General features: G+C 33.6%; 1 protein-coding gene across 1 annotated transcript; it reads right to left on the bottom strand.

Moving 5' to 3' along the window:
* Positions 1-747: 747 nt before the first annotated feature.
* Positions 748-8,604, bottom strand: LOC149563904 (putative cellulose synthase A catalytic subunit 5 [UDP-forming]). Its single transcript, XM_089827018.1, has 15 exons — positions 8,370-8,604; positions 8,130-8,247; positions 6,272-6,467; positions 5,892-6,106; positions 5,598-5,697; positions 5,249-5,444; positions 4,757-5,023; positions 4,271-4,616; positions 4,040-4,177; positions 3,797-3,922; positions 3,447-3,659; positions 3,008-3,299; positions 2,687-2,883; positions 2,250-2,600; positions 748-2,127 (listed from the first exon to the last, which is right to left on the bottom strand). Exons 2-15 carry the CDS (start codon positions 8,205-8,207, stop codon positions 1,543-1,545), a joined length of 3,300 nt encoding a protein of 1,099 aa, XP_089683144.1. The 5' UTR covers positions 8,208-8,247; positions 8,370-8,604; the 3' UTR covers positions 748-1,542.
* Between the last annotated feature and the right edge of the window lie 6,376 nt (positions 8,605-14,980).

Below are 14,980 nucleotides of genomic sequence, written 5' to 3'. Positions count from 1 at the left end.
TCCCTTGATTATCATCTTTACATTCAAAGAGGGCTGACTTGATTCTGCCTGTCACTAGAACTATGCTGAATATATTGAATTCTTGAAAACCAGTGACTGGCCCACCTGTCACAAGACAACGCTGCTAATTTGGCAGTAGTTGTCAAGGAACAATATAGAATACCCGGAAGCAATAACTGCTGTATCCAATTTAGTTCTGAACAGATGTCCACTAAAATACTCTTAAGGCAAATAAAAGTTTGGTTAAATGCAGCTGCATTTAATTGTTCTATGAGACACTGGCACCAATACTGTCCACTCAGACCACTAGGTTTCCCCACAATTACTGTAGACATTATGCATAATGACTAAAGTTACATAGAGATGGAAGAATGCCATAATGAACTACTGACCACAATAATAGCTAAATATATATCTAATCAAACTAAATAATCTACATTAGAAGTGAAATAATCGCTGCGTCAAATTAGCTCAAAGATAATTTAGTGATCGGATGGTTTCTTTGAGAAATTTAGTGATCGGATGGTTTCTTTGAGAAATTACAATTTGACCATTTTGACAGAACTACATAATAAAATATTTCTATTGTTGTAAACTTGACAGAAGACACATGAAATAAGTGATCAAGAATGGACTTCTGAGAGAACATAACCAATTACTTGCATTGGTACATCAATTAGAAAAAATGTTTGTGATTTTGCTATATTGACATAATCAATACCATTTGCTGCATAAACAGGAAACACATTTGAGGGCAGAAAATAATAAGCCCAGATTATTTTCTAAACAAGTTATTACAAATATAGATGATACATCATGTAGACAAATTTATAGGGCAAGATGATGTCACCTTACCACAAGAATTTCGAAGTCCAATATCAATAATGTCTGTCAAAAAGCACCTGGACATTCCTTTCTAAATAAATCAGGAAAACCCAAAATAATAAACTGAACTGAAGCATTATGGCACACCGCTTCCTGGAAATTTCAAATTACAGGATCTGTGATGAAGAGATGACAACAACACCTGGTAATCAAAAAGAACAAATAGATAAAATACTTTAATCTGCATCTCCCACTTCCTATTTGCGCATGGCCCTTTGATGGCAAAGCATAAATATGCTCTTATTGGAAGGAAATCATTGTAAGATCAACAGTATTTCTACATGCACAATGTTGACCTTTTCACCAAGTAATAAAGAATGATGAGCTCTACTGGACTGCTAGAGCGGTTCAACCATTGATCATCATTGTCAGTAGAGACCTAAACCAAGGAGGTAGAATCGGCTTCATTAAGGAATGAGTAGCACTATCTAGATAATAATAAACTACACAGAGAAAGTATTGGCATTTTCCTCTTAAATTTTATCCCCAACCATAATCAGAGGGGTCATTCAGCTTTGCATAAGTTGCAAAACTTTCTCATCACCATCACTAGTAGAAATGCTTTCCAGACATCAATTTCATCAAAATTACTACTCTTCCGATGTCAATATGCTACAAGACTGTCCAGTCATTTGTTTAAGAGTCGCATTTTAAAGCTTATTCACAGTCTAAGCCACATTCCTCCAATGTCGGTCCATCTGATTTGGCAATGAATGGATTAATCCGGACCCATACGAGGGAGAATACAGATGCAAGTAGAATGGACCACACAACAACAATTGTTGGTGTCCTGTTCTGTCTCCCCATCAAACCTTTTAGGAAAGGATACAAATGCACAATCACCCAAAAGGCAAAAAACAATTTTCCAAACAAAGGGCCCCAGGACTCGTATCCATTATTTATCGCATCAGAGACACCAGCAACAACTCCAATTAGGTTAATTATAAGTAATGTTGTTGGCGGAATCAACAAGGTTGTCCACTTAAATTCATATAACTCTGAAAATTCAGCATCATCTCCAGCTTTTGATGTTACAGTGAAATTTGTATCAATACCAGCCAGAACCTTAAGCAAACCCTGGAATACAGCAAATAGATGCGCAGACACACCTCCAATCACCCAAAACTGCTCATTTCTCCACCAATCATCAATCCCAACACCACTCCACCGCATCTCAAGGATACCCGTTGTAAAGATACAAATAAACATAGCCAGAAACCATAAACTTGCTATGTTACTAAGCTGCAAAATAAAATCAGACATACAAAAGCCACATGAGAAGCCTATAGAATATAAATCGAGGTTATTATGCATACAGCTGTATAATATGGTCAGTAATATAGATAGTTGTGCTGAGGCGATACCTCTGGTATAATGAATTTTCCAGTAAGCAAGCATACAGCTGGCAAAGTACAGTATGCAACTAACGGGATGGATGTCCAGGGATATACAGTTGCATTTATATATGACAGCCTTTCTAACCATTTCAATCCCCCTCCATACCCATACCATAGTGGACAATGCCTGCTCAAGAAAATTTCAACAGATCCAAGTGCCCAACGCAAAACTTGGTGTAGACGATCTGAAAGATTAATAGGAGCGGAACCTTTGAATGCCGGCCTTGGAGGAATACAATAGATAGATCGCCATCCATGGCAGTGCATTTTGAATCCTGTCAAAATATCTTCTGTAACTGAACCATAAATCCATCCAACCTGATTGGAAAAAACCAGCTACAATCAGAAAAATGAGCATAGTCATACAATAGAACAGATTCTAAGGTAGGATTCAAAATAACTACCTCCTTTCCCCAGTCTGTTTTATCTTCATAACCACAGCTAATAACATGAATAGCTTCCTTTAAGAGTGAAGCAGGGCTGGCATTTTGTGGTACACCGCCACTCTCAAGAAGCGTAGCAGCAATAAAGACAGGAGACTGTCCAAATTTCTTTTCTAATTTCTTCTGAGACATCAATGCTGACTTTTCATTTTCAATTCCTGCATCAGGAAAATATTTTAGATAAAAGATTAAAACATATATAACTGACAATTGCGAAAAGATTGAAAAACTACAATTTAAAATTTAAAATATCAACATGTGAAGATAGCAAGCAGAACCTACCTTCTACTCCCTCTTCTATATCTTCCAAATTAAAGATGGGCACAGTGGCATCACTGCGCTTAGATTTCTTCTTCTTTTTCTCTTGCTTTGTTGGCTTAACCTTCTTGTTCTTCTTTCGTGAAGTGCAACAACCACAACAACACCATTTCGGCCAGCAACTGCAACTCCTCAGATTTGTAGGCTCCTTCTCTGGTTTAGGAGCATCAAACCCATAAAGTGCTTGCCTCCTGAAGACACATCCTGTACCAACATAAATGGGCCCCTGAATACCATCCAGACCTTTCATATTGATCTGCAGAGTGAAATACAAGCTTACTTAATTAGGTTGATGAAAAACAGCCGCTTCAAAAAATGTTATCTGATTAGAGTAGCACAAACGATTGAAAGAAAAATATACAGATCAAAGGAGTGCGCATGGCAATGTTTGGGTGCTACTTACATCAAAGAAAACAATATTTCGGTTGGCATATCGATCATGCCTATCAATACCATCAAACCTTTGAGGGAATTGAACATAACAAACTTTCTTTCCAACAGTGGGATCCATCATGAAACACATGGACTCACGTAATGCTTTACTGTTGTTTATGTAATGATCACAATCCAAATTCAACAGATAAGGAGCATTTGTAAGCACAGCTGACACTCGAACCTGTTTTAGTGACAAAATGTTGAGGAAATCAATTTGAATGCTATGGACAAGCACGGCATCAACCAACTGGACTTCAAAATACAAATTAAAATTTATTTCAAAGCCCTAAAAAGCAGGTAAGAATCTGTCTACCATACCAAAGAATTCATAGCACCAGCTTTCTTGTGATGATTAAATCCAGGTCTCTTTTCTCTGGACACATAAACCAGACGGGGAAGTTCATTTCCATCTGTATCATGTCCTCCACTGTGGCCCAAAAATACCTGCCAATTTGGGGAAAATGCATGTTTTCTTTAGATCCCTTACAAATTTGGTTAATCATTTTTTATCCAAAAATTCTTAATATAGAACTCCATTAATCAAAGAAGCTCAAGTCCAACCTGTATCATTCCAGGATGATCCCGGACGTTGTTTCCAGGCCATGGAGTTCCATCCTGCATTGTCCAGCCCTCTTCTGGAACCTTTGTTGCTTTAGAAACTAAAGCATTGATGCGAACCTTAAACTCCTCATACTCTCTCTATCAACAAACATCATTATGGAAATTGAATTTTAGGTAAAATCTTAAAAGATGGACATATTACATAATCTAAGGATTCCGAACAGCACATACCTTCATAGCCCTACGATCTTTCACAAAGGAGGGTTGTACTTTATCTTTTAGATAATCTATCTTCTGCGCAAAGTACATCTCAGGGGCTCGGGGCTCAATGTTAAACTTCTTGCAAAAAGGAACCCATTTTCTTGCAAACTCTGATGTTTCCGACAGTGCCTCAAATGTCAACATGGCAGCACCATCATCAGAAACATAACAGGAAATTTTATCAACAGGATAGTCCACAGCAAGGATGGACAAAACAGTATTTGCGGTGACCAAAGGAGGCTCTTTGAGAGGATCTACAGTACTGACAAAGATATCCACTGGCGAAAGACCAGAAGGTTGTCCCTCCTTCTCATATCTGAAACCCAACACATGTGAACGTCAATACTTCTGCTTTACATCAAAAAAAGTTTCTGAAAAGGAAAAGCAATCCAGATCTGAAAGAAATCAATTTTAGACACTACTGCCATTATATTTACAGCCATATCAATTGTTTACCTCAGTGATAACCTATCCAGATAAGTTTCCCTGTCGATTGGAAGCCATTTCGGAAATTGATCAAGAATCCAGGAAAAGGCAAACCATATTTCACAGATCACTGAAGTGAGCCATATGGCATAAGCATCACTCACAGGGTGCATAACACGATAGTGAAAAAAGAAGCCAAGAACTACAAGACGAAGTATGATTATCATTCGGTATGGATTTATTCTGCTTGAAGGAATTGGCAACTTTCTTGACAATGGTTGTCTTGCTTCATCCATTCTGTATAATTGAACCCATAATCAGAACACGGATATGATATTTAAAACATTTACTAAAAACCAAAAAGAGATTTTTTACATTAAAGTGGCCAAGCCCAGAGTTCTAGTCAATTTAAGACATGCATACATTACTATATTCAAGCACCATAAACAAATGCATTACTAATTTAATACTTGAGACAAATATTTTCTGAGAAAAGCTAGATAGAAGGCATGTGATGAGTACAATGGAAGATCTGGTCCGTCAGGACCATTGCCATCAGGATCCCAATTCTTTCCTCCTCCTACTGCTCCATCTTCATTCCTCATAACTTGCATTTTCTCCTGTCGCATTTTCCAATCTTCTACTCTTTCCTTCCATGCAACACTTCCATATCCATAAGCTGCTAAGTCCTTCGTTGGATCCATTGATCTGGTTTGAACTGCACCAAAGACATAATAGAGGGAATACATGTCCATGTTAATAAACATCAAATTCTAAGAAATCCATGTGGAGCATGAAACACATGTTAATGCATCAAAATAGACTCAGCTTTTCTGCCGAATTAAAAGATTTTATTAGTTGCTTCTCCTACCTGGAAGATTAGGATCTGCATAGGGAAGAGGATGAATTCTTTTACTCCCTCCCATATATGAAGGCACTAGGGCATGGTGTTCTGGAGGAATGCCTGGGTCCTGCAGAAGAAACAAATCAATTTGGTATAAGAATGAGAGCAACTTGTACATCAAACACTTGCCAAGCAGATTATGAAAAATCCAAATCAATTGCAAAATAATTTCCTCTCTGCCTTTTCACGAATCACAGTAAATAACAACAAATTACAATACATTACTAACAATGAATAGACGAATGATAAAATATTGTATACCATGTGACCATTTGTCAGCAGCGGCACTTGTGGAAAAGTTGTTGGGACTACATGAGGCATATCTGCATCTCCACCTCGGCCATAGCTCATTTGCCCATGTAGCATTGCCTCTGCTACATATTGCATATCTTGTTTGTCACGCTCACCAAAATTGAATTCATTTTCAATATCATCCACATCCTCCTCTTCCTCATCTCCAGCAACTCTAGGACTTCCTGCAAATTGGGCATCTTAAGAAGTTTATTCCTATCCAGTCCTCAATTAGCATGGAGGAAAAAATTGCAGGTTTCAAAATGTGAATTGACTGATAATTCTTTTAAAATTTACAATAGATCTAAGCTCTGTGAGTATCCATTTGCTAAATAAGTTAAAGTCCTGACCTTTGTGACGTTTATATCTGGTCTTGCATTGAGGACAAACTTGGTTACCCTCACTTCTTTCATATTCATAGCAAGGCCTGCACACTGGAAATGCACATTCATTGCAAGCAACAAAAAGCTCACGGTCCTCTGTGAGACCAACTTCATCACTGCAAATCTGGCAGACTTGTCCATTCAAATGATGTAGAGGTTTAGGCTGCAAAAAAACCAAAAAAAATGCGCTTCTTAATAAGATTACTGACGGTAGACACATTGAAGTGAAAGAGAAAACACATTGCTATCCCTGTATCAAACAAATTTTCATGAAATTAACTTTCCTAAGAAAGGTAAAACAGAGCTTTGATTCACTTATCAGGCCCACAGAACATTAGTGGTACAAAAAAAAAGCAGCAAACATGCAATAGTGCGTATGCTCCTATCCTCATTCAAGTAATATATAATAAAACATGAATGAACTCTTTGTGAACTAAAACTCGCTGCAATTAGAACAGGTAACTTTAGATCTCCTACCAGATCCATGAATATAATATAACTGCACACATGAATCCTACAACAGTGCTCCCCATATTAGTAACATGACATGAAAAAAACACTAATATTCCTATACTAGGCAATTTAACTGCAGAAGTTTGCCTTCCCTGAAAAAACAGATGAACTTTGTACTCCCACTAGATTCATACTACACCATCAGAAAGAAGAATGCAAGAATACATAATCAGGGGTTTTCCTTAACAGGGACGAACTATAGTAGTATGCAATTGAAAACACTGATATTACTATATCAAGTGAATCATTGTAAAATTGCCCTCCACTCAAAGGGGAAATTTCTTGATTTTGGATCCCTTATCAGATCCATGGGACATTACTACGATGGACAAATGCAAGCACATACAGTAGGTTACTGACGACAAAGGCTGCTCTACAATGGCGTTTCTGGCCAGGGACCAAGAATAGTAGCATGAAAAAGAAAACATGTTGATTTCCATATAGTAGACAATTATACACGAAATTGAAACCCTTTAACGGAGAAAATCCCAAAACTTTAGTTCCTCTACCAGATCTACCATACACTGCTAGGATAGGTGAATGCAAGAACCTACAATAACTCACTCACTCAAATGCCACAAAGGGTCCTAAGCAGAAAAAAAATCCCAGAATGACCTTCCTTGAGAGTGACAATACATACCAGCATGAAATAGGAAACACCCTGACGTCCTTGTAATGGACAATTCTTCGTGGAATTAACATACTCTCCCGCCCCACTTAACTGGAAAACGCCATAACTTTGGTTTGCCTACCAGATCCACAGGACATTGCTAGCACGGAAGAACACAATCACATATAAATGGCTCACAACATACTATCACAAATCGAAGCAAACAACAAACAGTTTACCCACACCTAAATGGATAGGTCAACTAACATTGCTTGTCGCCTAAGTTATGGATCATCAGACACCTTAGTAACCGTCCTTCACTATCACTCTCAGTACTTCCCAAGCTCAAATAACAACCAGGCACATCTCTAGGTCGTAAGTCTGGTATTTGTACTGGATCTCAACGGCATTCTCTAGAGCAGAAGAATGCAAGCATATATAAATTTAATGCCCGTGAGCGAAGCCATGTATTGAAGTATTACCTTGACAGGCCATGCAAAAAGCACACAGGGCAAAACTACTTTGGATCCATAACCTCGTATATTACCTGGAGAGACCAATAACTAAATCTGGGCATTTTTTGAATCAGTTGTACAAAGACGCAATGGACTTGCACTTATTTGGATCAAGTGTGAATATCACACGCAAACTGCATTAACTGGGTTTCATAAAATAAAATGGATTTTATGTCAGTGGACTTACACCAAGTTCGTCACCCCTGATCACTACGAGCTCATTCCTGTTGTGGGAACCAGCAACAAGTCCGGCATTGGCCTCCATTGTTACAAATCTTCAAAGCCTTAAGAGAAATCCCGGATTCCTGAGATAAAAAAAGTGTTTCCCGATTGAAGACTAGGTTATGACTGACTTCTTGATTGCAAAGCAGTTACAGCAGGAATCTCAATAGTAGACCAGATTGAAACTAGGTTATCGATTGCAGACCAGATCTGTATTCTATGAAGCAGAGCCGAACCAGTCGGACATTGTATACTTCACGCCCAATTTCAACTCAGAATCCATTACTGGGTGTCACGCACTTGGCAAACAGATCAATTTTATACCAACTACCCTCCAATTTTCTGTCCATGAGAACCAGCATCATCAGGCCGACATTGCAGGAAATCAGAGAAAGCGGCAGAGGAAGGTAGGCAGAGAGTCCCAAAAAGCTGAATGGACTGCCACAACACTTGAGCTGCTTCTTCTTGTATACAAATGCAGCTCCCAAATCAGTGAAAAATCAAAGTCCTCAACTTACCAAGACCAAACAATAAAAAAATATCTGAAACCGACAAGTTTAACACAAGCCACCATGGTAATTTCACTCCCCCGGTTAGATATTAAACGGAGCCATTAATGTACAGCGCAATAAGTTGAGGTCGATTCATTTATGCGCTCTTTTATAAGCTGTGAAACTAGAATTAAATACTAATAACAAGTTAGATTTTGCACACAATGTGAGGGAATCTATGGAAGATTAGTGAATTTGCACAGAAGCAAAGGCAAAAGTAACAAAAAGGGGAGGCAAAAATAAACGTGCATGTGCCTCAGTACCAGCTAGGACCGATCGGGCAGCGCGGGTAGATGCCCAGTTGCTGCCCGTGGGGGTTTACTGCCCGCTGTTCCAACTCCACTCGTTTCAATAGTCAAACTCTAGAAAAATGCATTGTCAAATCTCTGATTTATCTAATTACAGGTTTATCATAATTACACATTTCGTTCTTGTTAGGGCTCCATTATTTACGTCAAAATAGAACAAATCCAATATAATAGTTCTTTGCAAAACTCCAGCTTTTGCAGGCGCTGTTGTTTGAGTTCTTCTTAAGCAAGGGTATAGGTATATTCCCTTAGGCATAACTTCAAGGGCAATTTTTTTCCCATTGGATGTTTGGAAAGCTTATAGGTAAATATTAGTGTTTTTTATTTATCTTCATTTATTTGAAGTTCTAAGTAATTACTTATTCTAATTGTACATTATTATTTTCGACATACTTTATGTTATTATCTAAGAAATGTAGTTCTTTTGATATAATATAAGAGATTTTGTATGAGTTGGTTGAGATTTAAATTAGGGTCTTTCATTTGTCAGTTTTTGAGTGTAGACTCTTTTCATATAATGTTAAACTTTTGATGAACTAGTTTATATTGAAATCTAAAATCTTTCTTATGTTGTTTGGGGTTCTTTTAAAATAATGTTAATTTTTTTATGCACTATTTTAGATTCAAATCTAAGATCTCTCATTTTTCATTTTATAGGACTGGAGGTTCTTTTGATATGATGTTAAACATTTCATGGACTAGTTATGATTCAAATTATGAACGTGAGACCCTTTTTTATACAATGTTATATTTTTCATGGTCTCCTTACTAATTAGATTTAGGCCCTGTAATTTTTCATATTATAAGTCTAAAGACTATTTTGATACAATGTAAAACTTTGCATAGACTAATTAGAATTCAAATGTACTACTATCTATTAACCTTTTTATCCAACAAAAATAATAAATATTGTGATTGACAATAATTTATACTAGAATAAATTTAAAAGTTTATTTTAATTTATTATATATAAATAATGTTAAAAGTACAATTGAAATATAAATATTGCTAAAGAGAAAATAAATATTATTATAAAATAAATTATATTAAAAATACATACAATTGATAAATAGAATAAATTCAAATATATAATTTATGAGGAAGAGGAAGAGGAAGAGCAACAAAAATGATATTATTTCAAGGCAATCTCATAGATTGGCAATTGCTCACAAACAAAGGTAAAAGTAATTAGCCAATAGACTATGACTTTGAAGAAGAAAATGAGGAAGAGAGGAGTGCAATCCTATGAGAAAAAATGGATATACTGAAAGTTCAAACAAATCAAAGGACAACTCTATTCACATATTAAGAAGCATAGAAACCAAGTTAGTGGACCTTACACAAGACATAATGACTAAAGAGGAGAAAGCTAACAAGACTTACACAGAGTGTCAAACTAGTGTGAGTTGGAGATTCTAAAGACCAAAGTGGTCGAGTTGAAAAAGAAGATTATTAATGCATTCTTTGAATTGACCTGAAGAAGAAGATTATTAGTGTCTCCAAGCTCATCCTTTGAGTAATGCAAAACTTTATAACTTCTTTGTGTCTTGTGTAGAGGCGGCCTTTGGGAAAGAGGTTGAAGATAAAGAGAATCATAAAGAATTGTTAAGTTCGTGACAAAATCTTGGAGCAACATTTTCCACCAAATTATTTGTAATAAATTATATGAAAGAAGCAAGCATATGATATTATTTATTCATATACATACAACTCATTTTAGAAACCCTTCTTAAAAAATATATTATATTTTTTTCTTGATCAATATTATTTTAATGTTGATTATATGTTTTTTAAAAATATATAAAAATTCATTATCATATTAAAAGTTGCATAATTATTTTACGTTGCTTAAAGAGAAGAAAAATTTTATTATTACCGAAATAAAATCAACTACCAAAAGAATTCAGAAATTTAAATAAAACTAATCATATTTCAATTAAAATACAATTGTATATAAACCATAGTAATTCTCGAAACCATCAAAGTATTGCACTTGAAGTAGATCAAAGGATGATTAAGTCCAACTATAAACAAAATAAATATTTTGGTGTAAGCTCAAATTTAACCAAGTTCAAACCGTACAGCACAAGTTAAACGTTAAAGAAAAATAAATCTATATGCATCAACCTTTATTAAAAGTTGGACAATGATTATTCTATTTCAATCTTATTATTACATCATTTAATCTTTATGCTAATTCTTATACTAATAGTTTTATAGGGAATGTCAAGAGATAACATGTGTAAAAATGTAAACATTTGTAAGTCAATGTTATAATTTTATCGACCGATTTTCTTAAATCAATATAAAGGATTATATTGTATCGTTTAATTAATCAAATTGATATAATTTTTAAATAACTTTTGTAATTTTTGTTTTATATATTTTTTAAATAGATTATATTGTGTATATTTTGATTTATTTTTGTATAAGTGAAAATTTAGAAATTATTTTTAAGTTCATTCAAATCATATTGTATCTTTGTCTAGTTATTTTTAGATTTTAGCTTCTAAATTTTAAATTAGATTTGTAAATGTGTTCATGTTTTTAAAGTGTAATCATACATGTAATTTTATTATTAAATTCAAATTCATTTCTTACTAATCATGAATTAATCCATTTATTCAATTAGATTATTGATCATTTATTTCAACACCAAAATATCTAAATTGAGTTTCTAAATGTAAAATCAATCTTAAGAGATGGCTATAAAAAGTTCATTTGAAATACTTCGTTAAGAAATAGCATTCAAGAATTGTTATCATTCATGACATGTATTACAACATTTGGACATTTGCATGACTACATTACATATCTTTTATCTTGGAGAAAGGGGGTCTAATTAAGTATTGTAAAATATTTACATTTTAATCCTCACATAACAAACCTCCAAAAGTGTTTTTCCTAATAATGGAATTTCATCTTAGTTTCATCTTGAAGAGCAAAGTTTCAAACATCTATTATGCATGTATTAGTTATATTAAATGGCCAAATTCAAGAATAACAAGACATGTTTATCTCTCTTATCTTGTTTATAAATTACAATATTACAAACTCAATATCTATTTCAGTTTAATTACTATTGATTGTTATTTAATTTCTATTGTGTATTGTATGTTATGTTTGTTTCATTTATATAATTAAGATTTTTCTTATTGTAAATATATATATATATATATATATATATATTTTTAATTGATATCTAGAGACATTCTACAATGATGATAGGATAAAAAATTTCTAATTTTTAAATTAAATTTGATAACTACTTACATATCAAAATTTTCATATTTATTATTATAAACATAAAATTTGCAAAATAAACACTATATAGTAAATAAAGTTACGCCTTCAAGAAGTTATAACTTTTAGATAGATGTATAAATATAAAAATAAAAATAAAGATATTCAAATAAAATTAATCTATCATTGCATAAGTATAATATACAACAAACAATTTTTGTAAAGATTATTAATAGACATTAAGAAAAGTTAATCAATTGAAAATATATTTTATTATTTCTTTAGATAGATAAACCTAAGATATATATGTTAGGAGTTAGTTTTATTTATTTAAGAACTCTTTTGTGTATTGTTATTGATGCAAGAGTTTTTATTTGATACAAGAGTTGTTTTATAATTTTAGCTTTGTAAAATATGTGTAACTAGCTTATTAATATTTTTATTAATAATTTCACACCTCAATGTGACCTTTCCTATGGTATCATTGTAATTACACAATAATACAATTATGTATCTTTTCTATATTTAAAATTGATACGAATGTTTTTATATGTAAAAAAAAAAATTGAAAGGGTGTTACAAACCATTTTACAAAGCTACAAAAATCTGGGAAAAATGACACAATATGGTTGTATAATAAGATATTACAACAAAGTTGCCAAGACAAACAATAATAAGAAAGAACACATAATATTGTAATCAAATATTATAATTCTCAAGCCAATGATCAATGTGGAACTAAGAAACATGTTGCAAAAGGCCCTTCTTCGTGTTATGGACAATGGTCCAAGAAAAATCATTATTAATGTCCACTAAAATGGGGGGAGAAGAATGAGTGCCCTCTCCAATACTCTTTTAAGGGAGAGACCTAATTAAGGAAGCAGGTTACCAAAAAGCCACCATACAAGTAAGGAAGCACAACAACACAACCCATATAAAAAGGGGTTGTAATCTAAGGGAAATAAATTTATAACAAAGAAGAGGATGATTCTTCCTCCCTAGCACTAGAAGTGGGATTCACAACCTCCAAATTAACAATAACTTCAACCACATCCATTGAAATGTGTTCATGTATTCCTCCACAAGAAGGGGAAATATGATACCTTTTAGTGAGGGTAGTTAGATGCAAATGTCTTGTAACAAAACATTGTCTACATGACAAAGTAATAGCTTCATAATCTAATAACCAATTCTAAGAGTAATCAATAAATTATAAACCTTAATTGAGAGAGGTTTTGAAAATTCCAAATCCACAAGGATAGAAGATAAGTGGCAAAAATTAGAGGTTTCTTGATCCACCATAATGAATGACCCATGTAGTTTTTAAGAGTCACATAGCAAGAGTTGCACCAAAATTGAAGAGGAAGACTACGTAAGTGGACCCATGAGGGATACAACCCAAGGCTCAATAGGAAAGACTATTAGCCCCAAAACTAAATTCAATAACCGAAATAACATCTTGAGCAGTGACAAAATCAAAGAGAGCCATAAAAATTCCATTTGGCACAAGGATAGATCTTGATAAAAAGAGGAGATATATGTTTTGGAAAAGAACACATAGTATGCATGAACAACCTAAATAGTATATGTAAGATAAATATATTATTGTAGTCATCTTAAATACAATTTAAAACTATGAACCCAAAACCTCTCAGGTAAGATGCTCACAATTTACCATTGTGTTGTAGGTTGCTTTCTTAAAACTATATTTTATTTTACTTTAAAATTATCTTAAATTTGTTTTTTTTTAACTCATTTAATACCTAGATATTTAATATTTTTTTAATTTTTCCAATTGTATATATATTATGTTTTACTATTTACATTGAAAATTATTTTGAATTATTATTATTTTTTATCAATAAAAGGTCGAAGCCATATTAATTTTATTGATGAATAAATTGTTATAAGTTCTCCATTCAAATGGGCATTGGTAGGAAAGAACAAAGAAGAAAACCTTAAGTCTTGCCCTAGACAAGAGTCTAATACAAAAGTACAAAATTAAAAGGGGCATACCCCAGTTTACAAATTGATAAGATTTTACTTTTTAAAGTAGTCATCTCTCTTTATCAAGTTTTCTTTTTAGATCAATATGTCTATATAAAATCTTGATTTCACTGTTGATCTCAGAGCACCCAGAAACCCCTATTTTCATATAAAATTTGTCCAACTTGGACACAACTAAAATTTGAGGCAAAAAAAATTGCTCCCAGATTGGGCACATTTCCCAAGGTAGCAATTTAAAGATTTTTTGGCATAGAAATCAAGATTTTTGACGCATAAATCAATGTTTATTTGGCACAAATATTGAGATTTTTGGGTACTAAAATCAAGATTTTTTATGTAAAACGAGATTTTTGGCATAGAAATCAAGATTTTTATGTGAAAATCATAATTTTTGGTACACAAATAGATATTTTGGGTGTGTAAATTGAGATTTTCAACATGCAAATGAGAAGAATTTAGCATGGATCTTGAGGCGGTAAATTTTTTTTGCCCATCCAGCTCTATTTTGACCTACATGTGGTTTATTGGTCATAACTTGCTCATCTAAACTTCGTTTTTAAGAAATGAGATATCGTTGGAAAGTTAGTTCTGAGCCTATTGTGATGGTGCAGTTTATTTGGACTTTCAATGTTGTTTGTTTTCCATTTCATGTAGTCAAATTCAGAAGTTCTATTTTGCTCTCTAGGAGACATATCTTGCAACATTCT

Source organism: Cupressus sempervirens, chromosome 4 (assembly GCF_028749045.1).
Source record: "Cupressus sempervirens isolate cs-2001-9-10 chromosome 4, ASM2874904v1, whole genome shotgun sequence".
Classification (NCBI taxonomy): Eukaryota; Viridiplantae; Streptophyta; class Pinopsida; order Cupressales; family Cupressaceae; genus Cupressus; species Cupressus sempervirens.
This window is presented reverse-complemented; position numbering and strand designations above follow the sequence as displayed.